The 26,228-nt window shown below is 40.6% G+C and overlaps 2 protein-coding genes across 6 annotated transcripts in view; one reads left to right on the top strand and one right to left on the bottom strand.

Annotated features, from left to right (window-relative positions):
- Positions 1–1,330, top strand: part of LOC135221823 (elastin-like) — a 2,257-nt gene extending 927 nt beyond the window's left edge. For both annotated transcript variants that reach the window (XM_064259723.1, XM_064259722.1), the window contains exon 2: positions 1–1,330. This exon is cut by the window's left edge and continues 389 nt beyond it. In XM_064259723.1, coding sequence (XP_064115793.1) covers positions 1–649 — 649 coding nt within the window. In that variant the 3' untranslated portion in view covers positions 650–1,330.
- The window catches only part of LOC135221829 (elastin-like), a 241,857-nt gene extending 218,529 nt beyond the window's left edge, over positions 1–23,328 (bottom strand). For all 4 annotated transcript variants that reach the window (XR_010316098.1, XR_010316095.1, XR_010316099.1 and 1 more), the window contains exons 1-2: positions 23,203–23,328; positions 3,612–3,633 (exon numbers count right to left, since the gene is read on the bottom strand). The gene's annotated coding sequence lies outside the window, so the exon portion shown is untranslated. The remainder of the gene's footprint in view (positions 1–3,611; positions 3,634–23,202) is intronic.
- Between the last annotated feature and the right edge of the window lie 2,900 nt (positions 23,329–26,228).

The raw sequence follows: 26,228 nt of genomic DNA, 5'->3' as shown, positions 1-26,228 counted from the left end.
CGTCAATCCTACTGCTGGAGGCACCCACCAGACTGCTGGTGGTCATAGGCCTTCAGTGGGTAATGCTTCCCCCACTGGTATCATTACACCAGTAGCCACTGGCCATGGAGGTGTGCCACACCTAGCAGGTGGAGGACCAATTGCTTTAGATGATTTTGTCTCTGGTGCAAGGCCCCATTCTCTAGGTGGAGTTGGCCCTGGTGCAGATGGTTTTGCTCCTGCTACAGGTGGTATTACCCAAGTAGCTGGTGGCATCACTCCAGTTAGTGGTGTTACTCCTGTAGCAGGCGGCATTCCTCCCATCCCCACTGGCCTTACTCCAACTGTAGGTGGTATTGGCCATGCGGGTAGTCTCCGTCCATTAGCAGGAGTCAGACCAGGAATAGCAGCCAGGCCTTGTCGCTTCTGGTGCACGTCTCCTACAGGTCAGTATTACTGCTGTCAGACTCCTGAACAATCCCATGGTCTCGGTGTACTAGCCAAACATGGCTGGTGTCCACCAGCTCGTCCAATGTGTTCTAATTTCAGGCTGCTTACAGCACCACAACGTTGCAACAGTGATCTTGTCTGCAGTGGAGTTGATAAATGCTGCTTAGATACCTGTTTGCGAGACTATGTTTGCAAACCTCCTTATGCATTTGGGGGTTAAACGGATGTATTCAAATTCCTTAATGTTTCAATGACTCTTGTGTATCTGACAAAACTTTTAAGTTCATATGTACAAAATTATTGTATAACAATGAACAAATGCAACGAAGTACGAAAATTCAAAATCATCTTGTAAATAAGTATTGTATGCATAATCATGGACATCTGTAGATATGTACCTTAAACATAACTAGAAGGCCTCTATATAATAATTGTAAATGTAAATACATACTCTAGTAACTTTAAGTTTCTCATTCCACATTTTTAAATAATTAATATAAGTATTTATATTAATTATAGTCAGTTAAGACAATTAAATTTGAAGCTTTTGTAGTGATACAATCTGTACTACTTAGTTACTACTAACCCAAGATAATTGTATATCAGACAATTACCCGCTGTGCCAAAGACTGTCCTCCACCGATTGTTGTTTTGCTTTTCAAACAGTTTGTGATATGTATACAATACGGTTGATGAAGTGAGTTATAACATGTTTAACTGCTGTGTGGACACATCCTAGTGTATGTACATGAAGAGCTGTGGAAGTTTCCTGAAAACGGGGTTCATCCAAGACGCAGCAGTTCAAGTGCGATGAGATATAACTGTTCCCTGGTAGGGAAAGGAAATTAATGTTGAGAAAAAATTGTTTTCTACAAATACAATTCAAATACCAATGCAAGAACGGTTTTTCTGTCTCCAACATTTGCCAGATTTTAGTGTTCTTTACATACTATTATTATTATTATTATTCTTATTATTATTATTATTATTATTATTATTATATTATTATTATTATTATTATTATTATTATTATTATTATTATTATTATTATTATGGTTCAAAGTAAGAGACCATAAACTTGTTTCAACCAGTTTCCATAGAATAAAATACTCCCAATTAAGCAAGAAAAACAAATATATATCTATAAATCAATATTTACAAATAAATAAATAAACAACTAAATAAATAAATGAGCAAAGAGAACAGAGTCTACTCGAATGCACTATAAGATCTGAATTCAAGAAGTTCAAACTACAGACAGTGAACGTCCACCGTTTAGAAGCCATGACACTCCAAAATTTGAGGATATATTGGCCACCAACAGACATAAGGAATGTAAATTAATAAATAATTAGAATGTGGCTGCCTCAGATATCTAAGTAATCCTTTAGTTATGTAATACTTAAGTAAAAACACTGACCTGTCTCCATCAGGTAAATCGACTCATATTTCAAGACACCATCAATATATTTTTAAAAGTACTTTCATCTAGTAAAATTCACAACTCGCTACAGTTAATGTATTGAGTAACTATTCGATCTTTTGTTCACTTAGTAGTTTTTTTTTTATTTAATAGCAGTCTAATTCTAAGAGCTGATTTTTAAGATTAGGTCGCTTGCCCATGCACATTTTTCACAGATACATCACGACCTACACTTCCTAAGATTCTGATAAACAATGACGTTCCTGCTTTACTTGTCATACTACAAATAACTTGCAATGAATAAATGGACGGCTTCTCAATGTCTATGTAAATTGATTTTTAGTCGATAAACAACATATCCATAATTTTCACATTTTCACATTACAACCTCATTAAAATTCTCTCTCTCTCTCTCTCTCCTGAGGGCTACAACTTTAACTAAAGTAACACGCTATTAAACTAAAACTGTTCAGGAAGTGGGCTGCAAGAACAACTTCAACTCAAGTAACACGCTATTAAACTAAAACTGTTCATGAAGTGGGCTGCAAGATAATGTAAGTCACGCGTCAATTTCTGCCACCCCAAAAAAAACTATATTAAAGAAAAAAAATAAAAACTAAATAAAAAAAAAAATGTCTCGTTCGATTTAAGATCATGACTTTCTAACTTTTGATTGCTATGACGTAATCGACTGAACTTAGAAGATGATTTATCTAAAGTAGAAAAACTGCAGGTGTTTCATAGGCAATAAAATATTCCTCTCCGCTTACTTCATGCTCTTGTCTCTTTCAACTGGGTCATTAATTCTCTACGACCACATTTAACCTCGATGAATTATTTGTTGGAATAAAAAAGCAAAATTTAATACACATACACCATACGTAATTGTAGGTATACACAATAATTATTGCAAGAGAAGTTCGATGAACCCAAGTATTGTATCAGACTGTAATTCGTTTTTTCGTTTGTTTTTAGGGCGTATATATGTTGCATGCAAGGCCTATCCAGTGGCTATTCAGCAACGGAACCAACGGCTTTCCGCGACTTCCGAACCACGGCGAGAGTGAACTTCTGTCACCAGAAATACACATCTCTACCCCTCAATGGAATGCCCGAGAATCGAACTTGCGGCCACCGAGGTGGCAGGCCAAGACCAAACCGATCATGCCAATGAGGCGCTGGCATGTTTTTATGGTGAAAAGATACCAAAGAAAGGGACGAGTCGAATAACTATCCCTATGTAAAGGGTAAAGGTTTCCAAGGGAACTAAGAATCAGTAGGGCATAACTTCATTTATTATACCTGGGAAGACGTATGGTCAGATTTTAACAGCATAGGAAGGCGAAGAGCAGCGTGGGTTTGAACACTGAATATGGTGTTGAATCAAGTTATTATTGTGAAATGGCTATAAAAGAGATCGAGAGTAAAAGGAAAAAAAATGTATGAGACATGCAATGACTTAGAGAAAACATAACACAGGCCTAAAAGAGGGAATGTGGAGAGCGTTGAGGATGTTTAGTACAATGGGTAAACTGTTGAGAGCAATACAACACAAATGGGGCTTTATCATCAAATTACAACATTTTTTCGATGACATAAAAATCCTGGAATGCTCCGGTTTCTACTTTTCATTTGTCAAAAATTTCCAATGGGCGCATTTAATATAAAGTATACTATACCGGCAATTTACTCTAATTCAAACACTGCATCATGCTCAAATATTGACAGCGTCCATGCAGTATTTCTACTTCCCACCTACCTTAACACCAAGAACAGCATATCTGAAAAATAAGAAAAAGCTGTTAATTGGTTTTTCGTATGAATAATTAAATTTAAAAATAACAATAAACTATAATATGATATTATTAGAATTTAATAAGTAACAACACCTTGAGACCTAAAGGAAAGGAGCTGCTAGGAGAGACATCTGGTATCATATGGGAAGAAAAGGAGAGTTGGTGGTGGGATGAAGACATTGAGAAAATAGTAAAAGATAAGAAGGAGGCAAAGAAAAGATGGGAAGAGTCACAGTCAGTGGAAGAGAGAGATAAGTTCAGAGAGAAAAACAAGGTGGTGAAAAAGGTGGTAACCCAAGCTAAAGCAAAGTCGTATGATGATGTGTATAATGAGCTGGGGACAAAGGAAGGATTAAAGAAGATAATCAAGCTATCAAAGGCTAGAAATAAGAGCACCCAAGATATTACACATATCAAACAAATAAAAGATCAAGATGGGGTAGTACTTAGAAAGGAGGAAGACATTGTGAAGAGATGGAAAGAATATTTCGAACAGTTGTTAAATGAAGAAAATAATAGACTAATAAGAGAGGATGGGCAAGTGAACATTGGCATGGTAATGAGGTTTTCTAGGCAAGAGGTACTAAATCCACTAAAGATGAAGAATGGGAAGGCAACTGGACCAGTCATGATTCTGGTGGAGGCATGGAAAGCATTAGGAGATGAAGGAGTGGATATACTGTACAATCTTATGATAAAGATCCTTGAACAGGAAAAGATGCCAAATGAGTGGCGTGGGAGTATATTGATCCCAATTTTTAAAGGGAAAGGCGATGTCCAAGAGTTTGGTAATTATAGGGCCATTAAATTGATGTCCCACACTTTGAGGATACTGGAAAGGATGATAGATGCTAGACTGGGAGAAGAAGTACAAATAGGTAAAGAGCAGACGGTATTTATGAAGGGAAGGGAACAACAGATGGTATATTTTGTCCGAGGCAGCTAATGGAGAAATTCGGGGAAAGACAAAGGGACCTACATATGGTATTCATTGACCTTGAAAAGGCTTATGACCGAGTCCGAGGACAGAAGGTATGGAGGAGTCTGAGGGAGAAAATGGTGCAAGAGAAGTACGCGCGATTGATACAAGAGATGTACCAGAATGTATTTACCAGAGTGAGGAGCAGTGTTGGGGAGACAGAGGGTTTTGAGGAGAGAGTAGGATTACACCAGGGATTGGGTTGCTTCTGAGCCAAATTTTTTCTTTAAACAATAGTGATGGATGTTATTAATAGAGGAAGTAAAGGGAGACAGTACCATGGAACATATTGTATGCGGATGATATTGTTCTGTGTGCAGAGAGCAGGGAAGATCTGGAAGTGAAATTGGAAAGATGGAGACAAGTAGCGGAGGACAGAGGAATGAGAATAAGTAGAACTAAGACATAATATATGTGTACCACCACTGAGGGGGATGATAGAGAAAGTATTCAGCTTGGTGGAGAGCAAATATAGAGAGTTGATAAGTTTAAGTATTTGGGATTGTTTGTTAAACGCTGGAGGAAGTATGGAAGAAGAAGTAAAACATCGGGTACAGGCAGGCTGGAACAACTGAAGAGCGGCCTCTGGAGTTCTGTGACAAAAGAGTACCGCTTAGGTTAAAAGGAAAATTTCACAAAGGACCGGTGAGCAATGTGTATAGTACAGAAACAGCAAGCATGAGAAAAACAGAGCAGAAGAAGATGGATGTGACAGAAATGAGAATGCATAGGTGGATGTCTGGGGTGACAAGAGAGGATAGGATCAGAATGACTACATAAGGGGGTCGACTAAGGTGGTGTATCAAAGAAAGGCAGGAGGGGAGGCTGAAGATGGTATGGACACCTGTTGAGGAGAGATGAGGACCATGCTGGGAGACATACTATGGGGATGGAAGTTCAAGGAAGAAGAAGAAGAGGGAGACCAAGAAAGAGATGGAAGGACTGTGTGAGAGGAGACTTACATGAGAAGGGAATTGATGAGGCAGAAGCGCAGGATAGAAATAGATGGAAACGGCTCATCTGAAATGGCGACTCCGTATAAAAAATGGGAACAAGCTGGGAAGAAGAAGAAGAACACCTTGAGACCTAACAACCTTGATTGATGCTATGAGCATATAAATGAACAAACCATCCAACATATATTACATGTGATAGAATAGTGATTCTTAATAGAAAACTTGGATAAAGATATAACAAAAATTCACAAATTCATTACACGAGCAGTAATGTAGTTTTCTCCTAACGCTCCTTAATCTCGAGTTACAGAGGGCTACCATAAGTATTCTGGGAATCTGGGAACTAAAAAGAAAAAAAAATTAAAAACTACACCCAATTATAATTAGGGATCCTCTACACTTTGGGCATACTGAAGATTCTTTGCAGCATTCCTCTGGTCCCAAGCTACAGCACCATTCATTCCATTTACTGTATCTCAATTCATTCTTTTTCTTCCATCTTAATTTCCACACTCTCCTAACAATTGTTTCTCAGTGCAACTGCAAGTTTTTTCCTTTCAGCACCAAATGACCTCATAGTTCCTAGTGCTTGGCCTTTAGGCTAAATTTTATGTTCAATCCATACAGTTGAGGCTCATGCAAACAGCAGGTGGTTACACTATAGTACATACAAAATGTCCGTAGTTTTTAATTTAATCATATAAGCACAGGGTGTTGATGATCTGGGACAAGGGCATCTGTGGGTTAGCCTTTGGGGGCAGCCATGATTTCTGTGTCCTGAGGAGGCCCCAGGAAAGTGAGACAAGGAACCCATAATTCTTCCTCTAGAAAGGGCAACAAGTCTTCCGAGCCCTTTTGAACGCCCAACCCCATCCCCCCTATCCAATCCCAGCTAGGAAGGGAAGTAGGGGCAAGGAGAATGGAAATAAACACTAAGGTGGTTGGTAGTCTCCCTCTCAAACTGATACATGTAGGGGGATGCCTGTCATACAACTGAGCAACCTTGCAGACACACTGAGTGAACCATGTTCTTTCTGTAAACAAACGCACACACACGCACAGGCAGTCTCCGGGTTACAGCAAGGGTTCTGTTCCCAGTAGGGCGCTGTAAGCCAAAAATCGCCTTAACCCAAATCATCATAATTATAATGGGAATTAACAGCAACAGCGCTGTAAGTCTGGGTTACAGTATCGTAATGCAGGTTAACAGCGTCATGAGGTAAGCGTCTTAAGTCTGGAACAACTTAATCCAAATCTGATGTAACCCAGGGACTGCCTGTATTGTATATAATCCTGCCAGCACTCGCTTTTCCAGTGGGTGTTAACCTTCAGGTTCTCTGGTACTTAATTCACTATCATGTCACAATGGATTTGTTGTATTATAGAACACGTCCACCTTTCCCCATGATTTAATTTCAACAAAAATGTCCCCCTTACATTATATTATTCATATATATTACAATGGTTACAGTCCGGCACAGTGAATGAATTTACAACATGCTTTGTCACAGATCATCAAGACCTTGCACTCAAATTATTAAATCAAAATAACTACAAACCTTTTGAATGTACTAGAATGTGACCACCTGCTGTTTGCATGACCCTTAACTGTATGGGCGGAATATAAAATTTAGGCTAAAGGCCATGCATTAGGAACTACGAGGTCATTTGGTGCTGATAGGGAAAACTCACAGTTGCAATTCTTAGGAGAGTGTGGATAGTGAAATGGAAGAAACAGAACATCAATGGAGGTAGTACAGTAAAAGGAATGAAAGGCGCCTCAGCTTGGGGTCAAAGGAACGCTGCAAAGAACCGTAAGTAATGCCCAAAGTGCAGAGGCGCACTGATGGCACCACTCCCCTACAAAGGACCTCTAATTAGGTGTAGTATTTAATTTTTTTTGTTTCTAGATAACTTATGGTAGCCCTCTGTAACTCAAGATGAAGGAGCATTAGGAGAAAACTACGGTACTGCTCCTGTAATTGAGTTTTATCAATTTTTTTACATCTTTATCTAAGTTTTCCATTAAGAATCATTATTGTACTTAATTTCATTACCTTCTGTTATAAATCATGGCTGTTTACTTTTTTTTCTCATGAGAACCTTTTATACTTGATGCTCAGCTATGTAAGGAGAAATTCCCAATCTGATTACACCTATGTTTAATACATACCATGTCATACTACTGGTTTCAGTATGGTACCCATATAGAGGCAAAACCACTTAACAGACAGTTAAACCTCACCAAACACACAGCAGACCGTCAATCTAACTCCTATCTAACATCTTTTGACTCTCACGTTGATTCAATAATCAACTGAAGTTAGAATATTTGTAACTCATAATCAATATGATAATCACAGTGCTTGGAGGCTACTAAACATACAACAAAAAATATGAGGTGAGATAAGCAGTCTTCAGTTAAAGGATCTATAGAAGACCTATTCATACATATAAAAATACTCTATTGTAAAAGTGAGTTATTAAACTGGATCTTTTTTAATAATGCTTTTTTTAATAATACAATTTTCATCATAACAATTTCCTTTTTGGTACCTCCTCTAAGCATAAATAAATTCTGCAAGTTTTCAATAGGGCTAGAGCTCTTGGGAAAATTAGAAGGTATGAAGGAAACAGTATCAGAGTACGAGATGGTGGGAGGAGGGATCCATCCCTGAAAGTATACTGTAGCCACCTCAAAGGACACAGAAAGAACTGGTACTATGACAGGCATCCCACAAAATGTGTTAGTGTGAGAGAGAGACTGCCAGTCTTGTTTCTCTCCTTTCTTCTTCCCCTCGCAAAGCACAGCTGCCCCTGAAAGATAGCCCAAAAGATAGCCCCTGTCCCCAACCCTTAATCCTCATATAGGCTTGATTGAGACCACACAGAGGACAAGAGACTCCTGGATGTTGGTACATCTCTTCTCCACTGGTCCTCCTACCCTACCCTTTGGAAAAAGTATCTAGATTCCAGAAATGGACTGTTCCGAAAAAAGAGACAACTGTGTGTGGAAACTTAGACTCAAAACTAAGTTAGCGCAAAGGTTTGGAACTTTTATGTTAGAGAAAAATCTTTGCCTTTCTCCTGACCCCAGAAACCTCCTAAACTTTGCCTTCTCACCCTAAGAAGACACACATGAAACAGCTCAAGTTAACATGTGTGCTCAACCACAAGTCGAACCAGGATTCTGCCTGAAAGGGGAGGTCCTTTGTCTTTCCACAGACCCATCAATCTTACTGCTGGGGAATAATCTTAATATCTTCCGGCATACAATTTCCTCTAATGCATCAACCATGGAGAAGTAACTTGCTTGATCTGCTAGATTGTAGGGAAATTTCTGGAACATCAGTCAGACTGTCCACCAACTCTTAAACACCATGAGCTAACTGTGACTACAGCAATCTGAACGACAAAGATCAGGTTCAGAAGGGCTCCAGAGTCTCCTCCTCCATATCACTTCCACTCACAAATGAGCTTGATCTCTCAAAAATGATCTCCCTACTCTGCCTGCAAGGGTTTTGATAGGCTGGGACCCTCTGAGTCTATCAGAGTCCCAGAAGTACAAAAAGGATAATCTCACAGGAGGGAGGATAACACATCAGTCCAAGTCCCTATGACCAGTCATTTCCCCTGGTAGGCCTACCAGGCAAGAGCCACAAGCACTCATCAACAGCGCAAACAGAAAAGAGAAACCAAAGAGAGATGTTCACTCTTCCAACAGCCAACAAAAATGTGGCTAGTGATGGATGGTGAGTGAAAGGTATGCCCCCACTCACCCTCCATAACAGCAGTTAATGACCTTGTCATCTATTCCTCTAGCTTGCACTGAGTACACTTCTATATAAAAGGCAATAGTTTTTATTTATGTAGGAACAAACATTCAGGGCAAGCTTCTCAAATATGACAAGTGGCCAAGGAAACCCACCAAAACTGGTTGACAGACAACCACCCAGGTGCTTTGTCAGCTGCTTGGTGACAAGGCTTGACCTTTCTCAGCTTATTACAATACCTAGGTTGTAATAAAATGTGACTGAGCAATCTCTTGTTCTAAAGTAACTGCACCTCTGAGGACATCACTAGGTAACACAGCATGTCTAAAAGCAAAGAGCTTTGAATTAGTAGATAGCCCATTTGAATTGGCCGATAGCTCCACTACAGACAAAATGGTTTACCTCTGGGGTCCTAAATCAGCTCCTATTAAGCTCACCCATGGCAAGTAATTAGTACAGCCAGTACTGGCAGACACACCCATGCTATGAAAGACCTGTACCCAGAAAGTAGTCCTGAGCTGTAGTCAACTTACCTATAAAGGGTACAGATGAATGGGCATTTACACTTACAGATGAATGGGCATTTACACTGTCATGTGGATGCAACCCCACAACCAGTGGCAAGCAGCATGATAGTATGCAAGCAGATACAATTGACCACTCCCCCCCATCTCCCCACCCCCAGGGGTTTCACAGGTGATAGGGACCACAACCCCTAGCGAATACCTAAAATCTGCGAACTTGACACCCCTCTAAAAATGCTTATTTATAACTGCCTACTTTGACAGTTAAAAACCCAAAATCCACCTCTAAAAATGCTTATACCTGCCTATTTTAATAGTTTTATTATGATAAATGTATTTAGTCCCAAAAATAATAGGAAAATACAGTAATTAGTGAATATTTCTTTAAGAAAAATTCCACGAATAGATGAAGCTGTGAATAGGCAGGGGTCAACTGTATTCATGGTACCAGTGAGTATTGACAGAGACCTATTCAGCAAACTCCCTGAATGTGTGCCTACAGTCTGGGAACTGTGAATGCATTGAATGAGGGTAAACCAGGTGTGTTTTTTAAGTGAACATAGGTAGAACAGCTAAGAGGCCACGATAGGGTACCAAATGTACTCAGTAAGACCCCTACCAGCCATACTTACACTGTATTGGTCACCCATGGGTGGCTTAACACCACTCCCTTCCACAGCCTAGGAAAGCCACTCATTTGAAGTCCTCCAAGACTTATTCTCCTTCTCAAAAGGAAAGATGAAGGTGATGAGGATCAGGACAAGGAAGCACTTGATAACAAAGAGGAGAATGATAAGATAGGAAAACACTGACAATTTCCACACTACCCATGGCTTCTTTCTTCCTCCTTAGCAAGACAATTATATAGTCTAGGCTAGTCTGTTTGTTATTATCAAAGGAGCCATCATTGAAGATTCTTTGGAAAAACCTATGGTAATAGGGAACTGCTTTTTGAAAGGCAAGGAACCCTTTGATTTGCATGTCAGACTGTTAACCTGATCCAAAGCCTGACAAACAAGCTACAACCTCTGTAGTTGGAACAAGTTGGAACAACTGTCACATGTTCCAAGTGAACACTAAAGCCCCATTGGTGAAAAGCTTCAACAAAGGGGCAGAGGCTACTTCCCCAAAATCATTACTTTCACAAAGAGCCAAAAGAATCTCTTCCAACTCTGCTGCAGGGGTTCTGAAAAGAGGAAAACCTCTCAAATGAAACAGGTTCCCTAAAGTAGGAGCTCAATTTTCTCTCTCTTGGAATGTGGATGCGAAAGACTGGACCTAACATGCTCAATACCAATAAAAACTAATTGCAATTGTCATTACCACTCAAAATCACAGCTCACCAACCCACAAACATTTGCATTGCACCATTTTTTGGTTAACTTTTAAGCTCTCAAAATCACAGTTAACATTCCATAGCCTTCATCATCAGTAGAAAATTAATTCAATGCTGGAAAATGTTAATGTACGCTAGCTCATAAGTATGCCAAGGCTTGAATGAACTGGAACATCTCTCATAGGTACCATACAAAATAAAACTGTAAACACCCCACTTGTACATGCAAAGTTCAGCATTCACACATCATGAAACATAAGGGTAGTAGCGACTCAACACTGCAAACTTCAGGTTAAGCAGGCTAAGTGAGCCCACTTCCCACTAGTGGTAGAATGATCAGTACCACCAGCATCAGCTGAATACACCTAGCAGCAAATAATCTGCTGATGGAGCAGTTCCAGCCAAATCATCCATTCTGTGAAACTCAAAATGTCCAATAAAAACTTAACTAGTAGAAGCCACAGGATTCCTGATAGAGCATTATTGTGTAAAAGCTACTTCAGGTGTGTGGGTAACAACTAACAGACTAGGATGCATCACAACTACATACAAACTTATCTTCCTAGCACCTGTAAGCACCATAAGCTGAGGCCTATTGCACAAAGAACCCCATCTTTATGTGCACAATCCAAGGAACTCCAAATTCACAAAATGAGAGGCTAGTGTTTGAACAACCATACACACTTTCACGATAACATGTGCGAACAGCAACTGCACTCCCCACACACCAAGAGGGTAGGTTAAGGATTTTTCTTGTTTGGGAAAACATGAGAACGCTAGGAATGCTCTTGCACAGTAATGGGCAAGGCACACATCAGGCAAGCAGGTTTGCCCACACACTTTGCATGTAAACTCAGTCTGGAGAGCATACACAAATGAAGTGCAGGATAACAATGGCCCTCATAAGTATGGGTGACAAACCACACTTACCACACACCAAGTGGGTTTGAGTCCTCCTATTATCTGGAGAAGGCTCAGAGTGCTTGTACATAGTACATGGACAAGTAATGCACTTGGTGAGCAGGTTACTAATCCTACACCAGGAGCTGGGTATTGTCAGCTCTACCATTTGTGCAAACTCTCTGACAGTGCATGCGGCAAAGAGCAACACCCAAAAATAATCATAAAAGATATGCTATCACGCCCTTACAAGCAGAGGGCGTGAGGATGTGATAGGGAGCAAATGTTATACTGTTTTCCAGCTTCACCAAAAGTAATTTCCAATGTAAAGGACCAAGGGTTTGTATATCATGCAGGAACAAATTACAATTATATCATAAAAGACAAGAAATAAAGACAGTAACGTTCCAAGTAAATTTATGGACCAATATGTATTACCTGAAAGGTACTGGGAATGGGAGCTGTAGCACCTTCCTTCATGAAATCTCAGGTATAGCCAGATAGTACCCTGCTTATGTCAAAGTGTTGACATAAAGATTTCCACATTGTCATTTATGGCCCATTCAAGCCATTTGAATATCTTAGCTCAAAATTCATTCAAATATGACGTGAAATAAGGATTACCAAAAGATGTACACTGACAGTCCTTTTGTACACCATCATTGTTCATCAAAGGATGTGTGGCATTACCAAGGCGTTAACCAGTCAACTAACTTGTAATCAATTTCCAACAATCACTTCCAGCTGTGCTGAGGAATACTCCTACATAAAAGGCCATGATTTGTATTCCCATACGAACAAATGAATCTTGAACCACATACCAGCTGATTTTTGTCTCTACATAGGCCATGGTGAAAAGCATTTTTCTTTTTTATATATACTTCAAAGATAAAAACAAGAGAAATTAGTTTAAAAAACCCTTCCAATTTACTTTATATTTGCGCAATAATGTAATACCCAATTTAATAAGATAACTTGGCAATTATAGTCTAGAAAATAAGTGATTATACTGACAAATATCCTTTAAGAAGAAAAAGTTCCATCCTGTAAATGTTGTAGACTGAGTAAGAAAATTAGGATATGACACAACTCACATACTATAAATGAGTAAGTTGCCAATGTATTTTCCATAAGCACTGAAGAGGAGAGAGTACAAGTGCTTGCCTTGTCCCCAGATAGGATATGATGCTCTAAGCTAGGCTAGGCCAAATACAGTTCAGCACATTTAAAGCAATTATTTCATCATTTCTGTTAAGAAGAAAAAGTTACATCCTGTAAATGTTGTAGACTGAGTATGATAATCAGGATAGAACACAACCCACACTATAAATGAGTAAGTTGCAGTGTATTTTGCGAGTTACATTTCCATCAGCACTAGAGAGGAGAGAGTAAAAGCAGTGACTTTGTCCCTAGATAAGTTCAGTGCATTTAAAGCAATTATTTCAACATTTGTTATTTGATGAAGTTCTGCTGAGTTCATTTTTCCCTTTGTCATCAGATGTGGGGAGGGACAAAGGGGAAATGTCTATCAAATCATCAGAATTATAAAAAAAAATAAGAGAAGGCATTCTTCACAGTTTCAGAATGATGTTACAGTAAAAACTTATCATAAACAAGAAAGCCAAGAATCACTAATCACCTTTAGCACTGTATTTAGTAAATATATATTGTATGTTAGTCGTTACATCATATTTTCAGTTACTTTCTACATACAGTGGTAACCTCGAGATACGAAAGGCTCAACTTACGAAAAACTCGAGATATGAAAGCTGACACGAAAAATTTTACTGCTCTACATACGAAAAGTTTTTCAAGATACGAAAGGTTTCTGAAAGTCTGAGATTCGCCCGATAACAATTTTGAAACTCGCGCAGCCATCTTAGTTCTAGTAGACTCGCCACCATCCTCCTGCTCTCCCATTGGTTCCTGATGCTAGCCAAGCCATGAGATCCTTCTCTCCTATTGGACAGCATCCCTCCCATCATGCATCTTACGTGGTGGTGTGCCTTCGCTCGGCCACTTCGCACCCGAAGCTTTATCGTACGCATGCGGCATTCGTTCGGTCCAACGTTTAGTATCGTAAATTCGTTAGTGATTTCTTGTGCTACTTTATCGTGTTGTGAGAACCTAATTAGTATACGTACTACAAACGTAACTTAATTACGTACAGTACATATAGTCATGGGTCCCAAGAAAGTTGCTGAAGTTCACAGAAAGAAGAGAATACTTTCTATGGAGACAAAGATGGAGACAATAAAAAAGTATGAAGCTGGCTTGCAGAGTGTGATTGCTAAGGAATACGGCCGAAATCCGTCGACGATAGGCACCATCCTTAAGCAGAAGGAAGCCATCAAGCAGCTACACCTTCAAGGGCGTGACTATTTTGGTCCAACAAGAGGAGCCATGTGCATAATGAAATGGAAAGGCTGCTTCTTGTATGGATCGAGGACAAAGAAATCGATGGCGATACGATAACTGAGACAGCAATCTGCCAGAAGGCCAGTGCTATTTCGGCTATTTGATTGCCCAAGCCGAAGACGACGGCGGAGAGAGGGGACCTCAACGGCAACCCCAGAGTTCAAGGCTTCTCATGGGTGGTTCGAAAAACAAAAAAATTCCGTAAACGGACTGGCATCCATTCGGTGGTGAAGAAATTGAAATTACGTAAAGTATAAAAAAGTAAAAAGAAATGTAAAAATCAAAAAAAGACTAAATAAATTTTATTTTAAGTTTTTTGTAAAGTTAAGTGTTACAGTTTTGTTAATGTGTTTTGTAAAGTTTAGTTTGTTTTTCTGACATTTTTTTATGTGTTTCATAAAGTTAAGTGTACGTATCTGCCGTTTGTCCTCCTCCTCCTCTGCCGCCACTTTCGAAGATAGCCTCACTCAAAAGGTAAGCTTCCACATTTTACGTTACAGTAATAATATTACTTGTACACTAATTATACACTTTATTTACAGGTTTTTGCTTTTATTATTAAGTTACGTATTGAATGGTCCCAAATTGTTGTAGTATTTCATTGTTTATAGGTCAATTTAGCTTTTTTATGAAATTTACAGGGGTGTTTTTGGAGGGCTTGGAACGGATTAGCCATTTTACATGTAAAATGTGGTCCAAGATACGAAAACCTCATGATATGAAAGGCGCCTCGGAACGGATTAATTTCGTATCTCGAGGTACTACTGTACAGTTTATGATAGTTATATTTAAAGTCTAAATACTCATGCATTTCTGATAAGAGACAGGATCATTTATGTTTTTATCATTCTTTTGTTTATATAGCCATGCCATTTTCAGTGACTGCTCCTCTCATCTATAGAAGTTTTTCTTCCTGTCCATACCATTAGGCACAACTGATGACATCACTGCAAAGTTGTGCATGAGTGAGCTTGCTTATTTGTTTCATTTCATAATCTCTTTTTAACATGAATATGTATACTTTTCATTCTTGTGTTAACTAGCAGGGTCATGACACTTTCATTTAGTTATGAGTTGCAGTTACCCTTTACTACCTCTGCACAACCAAAGCTGAGAAACAATGTAACCTACCCATTGTCACGAAGTGAGTTCCTATTTGTTTACAACACCAACAACTGTGCATTTATTCTAAATCTGGTAAAATTTGTTACTTTGATTATTTTTTTATTATTTTTACAAATATGAAATTTTCATTATTAAAATGAAGTTTTATTGTATACTTACAATTATAGAGCCGTGTATTTCCACGGCGGCGGCTACTAAATTCAAATTTAGCGCGTCGGCGTCGCCAACACTGGTGGTGATGACGTCATCTCCCTCCACTCGCGGGAGAACCAGGTACAACTGCCCAGGTGAATCCAATTCTTTCTGCCCGTCCGTCCACCTAAGGGGAGGAGGGTGGGTATAATCATAATTGTTCGGTAAGTATACAATAAAACTTCATTTTAATAATGAAATTTCATTTTTATTGTAGTGTCTTACCGAACAATTATAGAGCTGATTACACATTTATGGGAAGGTGGGATTCAGTGGACCACTAGTATTTTTAAATGGTTACATTTATTGCAAATACCAGTAAACACTCAAGGTGTCTGTTGTACCTTACCTTGTAAGAGAGCTACAGCAGACTGTTACTGCCTCTGGTCGGTGCTCTTCTTACTATTGTAGAGGAATTGGAATTTGACCAAAGTTAGCCTCTACAGGAGTGGAATCCTTCCGTAGTTCAAGCGAGTCAAGGCTGACTGACGGAGGATAGTAACAACAAAGATTGCCTTGCCTGGGCTAAGACCAGAAATTCAATCATACAAAACATTTGTCACCCACACCAGATTTAAAAACATATATACCCAACCATTGTAAAATCTGACCTAACAGACTGGTGAGTATCCCAGGTACTCAGTACCCCCAGCTTCCCTTGAACTCGACAACCTATTCAAGGTGAAAAGTTAGCATAGAGGTGACGACCCCTGTGCCGTTTCTCCCAACACCATGCCAGAAACCGCCACCGGACCTAACGTTTTACAATTCTCGAAAACCGTTTCTATCTCTTTGAGATAATGACTCGCAAAACCGAATTCGATCTCCAGAACGTGCTCTGAAGAATCGAAGCTAAAGATAAATTCTTTCTGAATGCTAAAGAAGTTGCCACTGCTCTAACCTCATGAGCTTTAACCTCTCAGAACGGGAAGATTGTCGTTCTCGGACTGCGAGTGAGCTTCCCTGATAAGCTCTCTAATAAAGAACGATATAGCATTCTTAGAAAGAGGACGAGAGGGATTTTGAACCGAGGTCCAGAGCTTAGAAGATTGTCCTCTAATACCCTTAGTGGCAAACAGATACTGCTTAATAGCCCTGACTGGACATAAGAGCCTTTCTTCTCCTCATGTCCAACTAAATCAGATAAGTTCCTTACCACAAAACTCCTCGGCCAAGGATTAGAAGGCTTCTCATTTTTGGCTAGAAAGGTCAAAGATACCGAAAATACAGCATTGCCTTGAGAGAAACAGACTCTTTTGTCTATAGCGTGCAATTCGCTGACACGCTTAGCAGAAGCTAGTGCAATAAGAAAAAGTGCCTTCTTAGTCAAGTTCCTGAGTGAAGCAGACTTCAAAGGCGCAAACGGTGGCCCCATGAGGAACTTAAGCACCACATCTAAGTTCCAAGCCACTGTATCTTGCGGGAGCTTAGTGGTTTCGAAAGACCTAATGAGGTCCGGACAGATCTGAATTGGAGGAAATATCCAAACCTCGATGTCGAAAAACCGAAGAGAGCATGGCTCTATATCCTCTGATCGTCGAAGGAGCCAGTTTCTTAGAGTTCCTAAGAAAATAGAAGAAAATCTGCTATTTCTGTTAAAGAGGTCGCAGAAGTAGAGACTTTAGCACTTCTACACCACTCTCTGAAGATTCTCCACTTCCCTTGATAGAGTTTGTTAGAAGACTCTCTCCTACAACGAGCGATAGCTTCTGCAGCTCTTCTTGAAAATCCTTTCGCTCTGACAAGATTCCGGACAGTCTGAACCCTGTCAGAGCTAGAGCGGACAAGTTTTGGTGGAACCTCTTGAAGTGAGGTTGTTTGAGCAGCCACTTCTCTGGAGGAAGAAGTCTGGGGAAGTCTACTAACAACTGGAGAAGGTCCGGGAACCACTCTTTCCTGGGCCAAAAGGGAGCGATTAACGTTAGTGTTACATTGCTGTGCGACATGAACTTGTTCAGCACCTCCTCTTATTAGACCGAACGGAGGGAATGCATAAGCTTCCAGACCCGACCAATCCAACAGCATTGCGTCCACCGACCAAGCTAGAGGATCTGGGACTGGAGAACAAAAGAGAGGAAGACGGTTGTTCCTTGATGTCGCGAACAGGTCTATTGACGGTCGTCCCCAAAGGTGCCAAAGTTTCTGACAAATCTTGTTGTCCAAAGTCCACTCCAGAGGTAACACTTGCTGTTGACGACTTAACTCGTCCGCCAGGACGTTCATCTTTCCCGGAACGAATCTCGGGACTAGCTGAACCTTCGCTTCGTTTGACCACAGGAGGAGATCCTTGGCTACTTCGTATAGAGAGAAAGACTGAGTCCCCCCCTGTTTCCGCACGTACGAGAGAGCGTGAGTTGTCGGAATGCACTGCCACTACTCGACCTTCTACTAAGCTCCAAAACTGTCTGAGCCCCAGGAAAATTGCTAACAGTTCCTTTACATTTATGTGGAACTTCTTCTCCTTCTCCGACCAAGCTCCTGAAGTTCGTTGATTTCCCAGTAGGGCTCCCCAACCTGTGTCCGATGCGTCGGAAAAGAACTGTAGGTTCGGGAGGATGGGTCGTAAATCTAACCCTTCTTCCAACCTTGCTCGAGAGAGCCACCACCTTAGGTCCTCTTTTATTTGATCTGTGACAGGAAAGGTAATCGAGTCTGGTTGTGTCTTCCTGCACCAAGAGGCTCTCAGGAAAAACTGCAGAGGTCTCATGTGCAGTCTTCCCAACGTCACAAATTTCTCCACTGACGTCAATTTGCCCAGGAGCCTCATCCACTGATTGGCAGAACTTACCTTTTTGTCCAAGAACACCTGAACTGTCTCAGACAGCCTGAACCCCCTCTTCGGGGGACAGAAAAGCCCGAAAAAAAACTTGAGCATTCAGAATCATCCCCAAATAAAGGATGCTCTGAGATGGAACCAACTGGGACTTCTGTTTGTTGACCAGAATTTCCGCTAACTTTCTGGCAAGATCCAGAGTTGTTCCAAGGTCCTTCATGCACAGACTCTCTGATTCCGACCGGAGAAGCCAATCGTCCAGATAGAGGGAGATTCTTACTCCTAATATGTGCAGCCAGCTTCCTATCGGGGATAGAACCCTGGTGAAAACTTGAGGAGCGGTCGCTAGTCCGAAGCAAAGCGCCCGAAACTGAAACACCTTGCCTTCGAACATGAACCTCAGGTACTTCCGAGATTCGCGATGTATCGGAATGTGAAAATAAGCGTCTTGCATGTCCAGAGAGACCATCCAATCCCCTGTCTGATGGACTCCAGAACGACCGAGTGGTCTCCATATGAAATTTTGTTTTCTGGACATGCAAGTTCAGGGCGCTCACATCCAAAACCGGCCTCCAGCCCCTGATGACTTGGGAACTACAAAAAGGCGATTGTAAAAGCCTGGAGGAAAATCCCCTTCTATCTGTTTCTATCGCTTTTCTTTGAGAACAAGCGCTTCCACTTCTGCGGCTAGCGCCAGAAATTTGTCTGAGCCCGGAGAGTATGCCTGGAATGGAATTGGCACAGGTGAGAGCGAGGGAGGTGAAACGAGAGGAATACGATAGCCGAACTTGAGTACTTGCACTACCCAGGCTTCTGCTCCTCTGTTTTTCCCCATTCCTCCCAAAAACAGAGCCAGCCTGGCTCCCACTGGTGCATGAAGAACCGAGCTTTCATTTGGAAGGTTTGTTAACCTTGGCTGAGGCCTTAGACTGAGGTCGCAAATTCGACTTCGGCCGAAAGAAGCGCTTGGGTTTTCTCCCTCGAAAAGGCGCTTGGGCCAGAGGAGAAACCGAAGGAACAGTCTCCACAGGAGCTTTAGGTCTCTTAGTAGACTGTGCCAGTAAATCCGAAGTAGATTTCTTATCTAGCGCAGACGAAATTGACAACACTACATCGTCTGGAAAGAGGTTATCTTTCACAAAAGGAGCAAACAAGAGAGCAGACTTCTGTTGGGACGTAACCCTTTTAGAAGCAAAGGAGCACCAAGTTGCCTTTTCTTAAGGGTACCAAAGGCGATGAGCGAAGCTAACTCATCACATCCATCCCTAATGGATTTGTCCGCACAGGACAGAACACCAATCCAATCCTCCGCTAACTCCTGAGAAAGAGAAGGACAGTCTTCGATCTTGGCCGCTAAAGCGCCAATAGTCCAATCAAGGAAGCTAAAGACTTCCAAAAGTTTAAATTGATTCTTTACAACGTGGTCCAACTCAGGCGCTGTAAAGAAAACTTTCGCTGCGGCGAAAGCAGATCTTCTAGAGGAGTCGATTAAACTGGAGAAGTCTCCCTGGGAGGAGGCAGAAACTCCCAGAGAAGGAGCTTCCCCAGTTACATAAAACCTATACCTCTTACGAAGCAACTTAGAGGGAGGGTAAGCGGCAAAAGAGCCTTCCCTAAGTCTCTTTTCTAGACATCCATTTCTCCGTCTCTTTCAACGAATGTCTAACCGCTTTAGATAGAACAAGTTTTGGGAGGAGAGGGTCTGAAGTTTTCCTCCTCATCAAAAAAAGTCGAAGTTGGGGAGCGCGGAGCCGCTTTCCTCAAAATAATCTGGATAAGATAGCAGAAGAAATCTAAGGAGACGTGAATAACACGAGAGGTGATGTGAATCCTCCTCCTCTACTTCTTCTTCATTCTCCGATACCGCCGAAGAAGTAGACGGAACTACAACCGGATCTGAAGGTTTCGAACCACCCTTGGACTCATTCATCCAGTTGAACATCTCTAACTGCTTGCGCAAAGGCGCCAGAGACGAATCAAAAACAGTTAACGTAGGCTTGGAAGAGCCTAAATGTTCAGCAGGAGGCGGAAAAACTACTTGCGCCTCGCTCGGAGCCGCCAAAATTCGGGAGGCGAAACAGGCGCATCAGGCGTAACAGACGAAAAAGCGCTAAAGAAACACCCCTTAGAACTGCTAGCTACAGCGCTAAAACCACAAATCTCTACTAGTAGATGGAGCCGAAAAAGGCACAGATTGAGGCGACGAACGAGCCGCTAACGGCCGAGGCGCAACCCTACTCTCAGGCTCCTTATACCGCTTGACTGGAGGAGGCGAAGAATCGGCGCCTGAATGCCTCTTTAAGGGACGCGAAACTGCGAATCTCGCCAAGAGCGCGCGCGACGGAGACGAATCGCTCGAATCATTCGAAAGGCGTCTGACCGCAACACCTTTCCAACGCTTAACCGAGCCCTGTTGAGGCACAACAGGCTCAACAAGAGAGGCGCCTGTCTGTGGGCAAATCCCGATCGACTCCCTTGGACTTGGACTTTGTCTAGGAGACGTGTCAGGACAGACAGACAACCCTCAACTACACTCTTACCTGAAGCCGCTCTCTCCAAAAACGTCTTAACTGAATTACCAAGTTGCAAAACCGAATTCGCTAGTACCGAAAATTTCTGATCTAACCTCGATTCCAGACTGGCAATGGTGTCGGAAGAAACTACACGTGAAGCCGGAGAAGTGGGATTAGTAGGAGGAATAGGAGGTGTAGTTAAAGGAGACATAACAATTTGAGGAGAAACAGAAGGAACAGATGCATCGCAAGACGAAGCAGAGCTAAGTCTACTTTCCCTAAGCGCTGCTTTTCTAATTCTGTCTTTAGCTAATTTCTCCGAGTATGAACTAAGAAAACTTCCATTGAGAATCAGTCCAATCACTACCACTCGTTACATGTTCGATCTGCTGAACAAACCTGTCCCCTACACTTAACACATTTAGTGTGAGAATCATACTCTAACTTGGATAATCTAGTTTTACATCCTGAGATGCAAAACCTAACTCCCGACGGACTAGAATCCGACATGCAACGCCTAAATAAAAAGCAAAATAAAACAACAACGCCAAAAAAGAGTACTTCACCAATTCCGAAGATCAAATCCACAAGAAAAAAGCGAAGCAAAGTCATCCAACCGCACCGACCACCGATGTTCACTGGACGCCGGCAGGAAAAGAATTGTATTCACCTGGGCAGTTGTACCTGGTTCTCCCGCGAGTGGAGGGAGATGACGTCATCACCACCAGTGTTGGCGACGCCGACGCGCTAAATTTGAATTTAGTATCCTGCCGCTCGTGGAAATCACGGCTCTATAATTGTTCGGTAAGACACTACAATAAAAATGATATTCATTTCTAACATAAATGCTTGATTAACCTATTACCAACAACTATATCTATACCAAAGTGGGATAACTCACTGACAGGCTATACCTCGTCTAAGGTATGATTACTTGAGGAAGGGGCTGGCACTGAAAGTGGGGCTAGGTTAGGAAGATTACATGTTAATTCATCAAGAGTTCTGCATGGAGAAATCATCAATAAAATATTTTGACTGAACAATACAGAAAAGGGTGTATATACCTAATACAGTACAGGTGAGATCATATGAAAATTTACAGACACAGGCTACTTTGAGAAATTTACTGTCTTTTTTGTTTGTCTGTACATTCATTCCCAAAGAGCACAAAACTAAGCGCAGCACCTGTGGGCGTTTCTGTAGGATTCCCAGTTTACATTGCTGCATGTATAGTATCTTTTTTCACTCATTTCAGTTAGAATCACATATAGTGAAAACTACCAGTAAAACCCAACTGGCTTTCAACAGTTTAGGAAAGCCTAGTAAGTGCGCACATAACTAGGCTATAGCTAGCTACTATAATTTTCTATACCAGTGGAGCACTAGGCTATGCTTTAGTATAAAATCAAAAATTACCTGAGAAATCACTTTTTAAAGATTATTACAACAGATAACAGGCTAAACTACGTCGTACTGTAGACTTAAGTACTAGGCTAGGTCGTCTGACATTCTTTTACTACTTTTAACTTCAGTTATATCATATAATTAGCCTAAAGCATAGGCTACTAAGTATAGCCTAGTGATAGGTACACGGTAAAGTTAGCATTACCTACTTGGAAACCACTAGTAGTATTGAAAATGACATTAATAGGTAGTATACATTTTATAAACAGGATGTTGTTACAGAATGTGGTATTGCATCATTAGATTGTGCTGCCACCTTAGCCAGGCCTAGCTAGGGTAAATGACCGAGCGGCGACATAGCGGGCGCCGATCCATGATTGCAACTAGTACCTTCCCGAAAAAGTACGTACTTGAATTCTCTGCCATGAGCTTCAGTCAACAGTTGTGGCCCACCCTGGCAGCCCACCGAGGCCTCTACGTTCCTCTCGAACTATGTGTTTTTCTCCTAAATTACGAAATAATGGTATACCTAATTCAAGCGCTTTTTAAGAAAGTGGCCACGTTCCGAGAGAGGTGGCCGTTATGTCGCCGTTCGGTCATTTACACTACATAGGTTAGTCTCTACCTCACCAAATTCAGGTAACAATATGATAAAACTTACCCTTTGCCTTCGCTATTTTAGGGATTTATCTTCATCAGCTACCAGCTGACAAACTTATTTTCAACGACACTTTTTTTTATTTCTATTTCTGCCTATACTCTAACAGACATACGTAACGATCGCGGAACATAATTTAGACAGCAGGACTAACGAATTAACTTTGTTGAAATGCCAAAATAAACATTACCTGAGGTTAGCTTCGGCTCCTTCAGTAGTACCTGTATGAGTAGAAGCAAGGTCCTTTAAATATACTGGGAGAGGTCGGCTCATCAGCGAGCGAAAATACGTTCCCTCTGCGCATGACGTCACGCTACGAAACAGTCTCCCCTGACAGCACTGACTCTGACAGGTATACGTAGTAACACGATGCAAGGATACCTTTCCAAAAAAAAAAATACTTCTTAATGTATAAATATTTTTTATTTTGTTTTACTTAAAGTACAGATGTTCCTTATGAAAGACCATACTTCAAAGTTTCATAATAATCTGATGCTTCTTAACAAAAAGTCATAAGGAATAGAGGTACCTTTCAAGGGAATACAAATACTGTAATGTATTGATCGTCACTTATCCCCAGCCACGGAAGGAGGTATGGATTAACGTAGAGAAAGTTGTCCTTGGTACTAAATCCTATACAACGAGTTAAGGATTAACATAGAGAAAGTTGTTTTGGTACAATGAACTCTCATTTCAATTCTAAACAGATTAACAGAACAAGATGACAGTTTAATGGTGAAGGCATTGATATATGCATGAGTTTGTTCTCACCGAGCCAGGTGTGGACCCCTGAGGGGAAAAAATAAGTTGTTGTTTTCATGGGTTTTCGTACTGTAGTCCTGCAAGTCCTCTGTTTCTTTTTACTCGTCGATAATGTTGTTAATGGTGCCACATTCTAAAACACACTGATATTTTGGCAAAAAATTCCACACCCTCGTCAGCAACACCAGCGACAGCAGATTTCATTTCAGCAGCCATTGTTTTTATGCATTCCGTTCCTGGTCTAAGACCATAGCCATGAATTGCTGTAAAAATTTCTCTACAAATTTTCAGTTTAGAAAAAAGGTCGTCTGATGGTGCATAATGTTTTCCTTCGCTTATTATAATGGACCCATGTCTCTGACGTCTTGCTGTTAACAATGTACCCTATATTTGGGATATTTAAAGGAAACTTTTTCACTACATATCCACCGATATATTTTATGGACTCTTCCTCGATAACAGATCCCGTGGTGTCTCCTGATTTCTGACATTTAGCAAATTCTGTTTCCTCAGAGAACATTTCGTCATTCTTAAGATCCACGTCAAATTCCAGGTCTGTAAAAATGATGTTTCTCATACATATTTCAAAGGCCAGTTCCCTGTCATGGAAAGATTTATCATGTCCGTTTCCATCACGTCCAGATGATACCATTTCATGGGATAACGGGTCAAGTTTCAATATCCCAACCTAGAAAAAAGTTTTTCAATCTATATTTAAAATTAACGGCATTGGGATGATCATGAGAACCCCTCATCTGCCTGATGCATCCAAAAAACTTTCAAGACAGTCTTGAATTAATCTCCGTGTCATAAAAAAAGAAATGTCATGACTGTTTTAGCATGTTATGTAGCCCAATCATTGAGTGACAAGATAATATTACAACTTTTTAGAATTTGTAAAGGCAATTCAATTTTGGGTTTTTTACCCTTATTCCCAGCATAGCATCGACCATTTTTTGTAAAGCACTTTTCTGGCTATCCAAATTTAAATCCCAAATGCATTGCGGGCTTTTATGTCACCGAACATCATAGAGGAATTCATGACATCGAACCATTCATTCACTGTAGCTATAAAATCGGCAGTTTCCTTCCAATTGTTGCTCTCTAGTAAGGCCCTTTCTCCTAAAAAATACAATGCCTTAGTACATGACTTTGTAAGTAGCTGTACAGCATACTTTACACGCTGTCTTTGTAAGCCACTTACATTGATATGTGTTTCATTAATTTTATATGCTAAGGCATACTCTGATACGGTTTTTCATTAGCATTTCACGGACACAGGCATCAGATACACTGTTTCCATTTTCCATAAAGAAATCCGTGGTCCAGAAAATGATTGCCAATTAACTTTACCAAATGGAGCATCAGCAAATAAGAAGACATTCCTGTCAGCACATGGGTTTTTAAAAGTGACTTTCTCAGGGTAAAGGGGATCAATCCCGAATTCTTTCCAAACCCGCCAAATTATTAGGTCCAAGATCATGGACAATTGCCTCACGGCAAAGCGAGCTTTTTCAACATTTATAATAATATCAGTCATCATATTGGTAGTATATGAGTTGCTTCCAGCTTCCCATAAAACCTCTTAACCACTTGAACTTTATCATGAGGTTCATACAAAACGTCCATCCCTTTGTCATAACTCCACTTACTACCAATATTCATTTCATCAACTGAAATAACGGCAAGTTTTTGTATTTCCGTCATAGTTTTGTTTTTTTATTTTGCCTTCATCAGTGACAGAACCATATGAAAAATAACCGGCTCACATTTCAGATTTTGCGCTCGTTTGTTCTTTGTACTTTTTGATGGCAGAGGAAATCCTCTTTTAGTTCGCAAATATGAATAGCTTTTGGTGCTCATGCTTCTGAGAGTGAAAGCTGACGATATGTCTTCATCGCGCCATTGACTGACAAGCTTATTAGTTATGAGAGCATTATCTGTGTTGTACTTAGCACAGGTTGAAATAACTTGTTTATTTATGTTAATGTGAACTTAGGTTCTGTCACTTCCATTTCCAAATTAACCAGTTTCAGTTCTTGATCGGTCTTCTCCAAATGCTCTATTTTTTTCTTTAGCTCTTCCACTTCCTCTACTTGTTAATTGTATTTTGTTCAGAACTCTCTTCAGGCTGTGCAATAATTTCTTGAACAGAGACTTCTGGAGAAGAGCATGCTTCCAGTAAAACATCGTCTGCGCATTTGCAAGCATGCATCCATTTCTTCTTCGTTTTTTCTTCTTTTGGGAAACAATAAAATATCGAATAC

The sequence above is a fragment of the Macrobrachium nipponense genome, chromosome 3 (assembly GCF_015104395.2).
Source record: "Macrobrachium nipponense isolate FS-2020 chromosome 3, ASM1510439v2, whole genome shotgun sequence".
Lineage (NCBI taxonomy): Eukaryota > Metazoa > Arthropoda > Malacostraca > Decapoda > Palaemonidae > Macrobrachium > Macrobrachium nipponense.
Note: the sequence above shows the minus strand (reverse complement) of the source record. Positions and strands in the feature narration are given on the sequence as shown.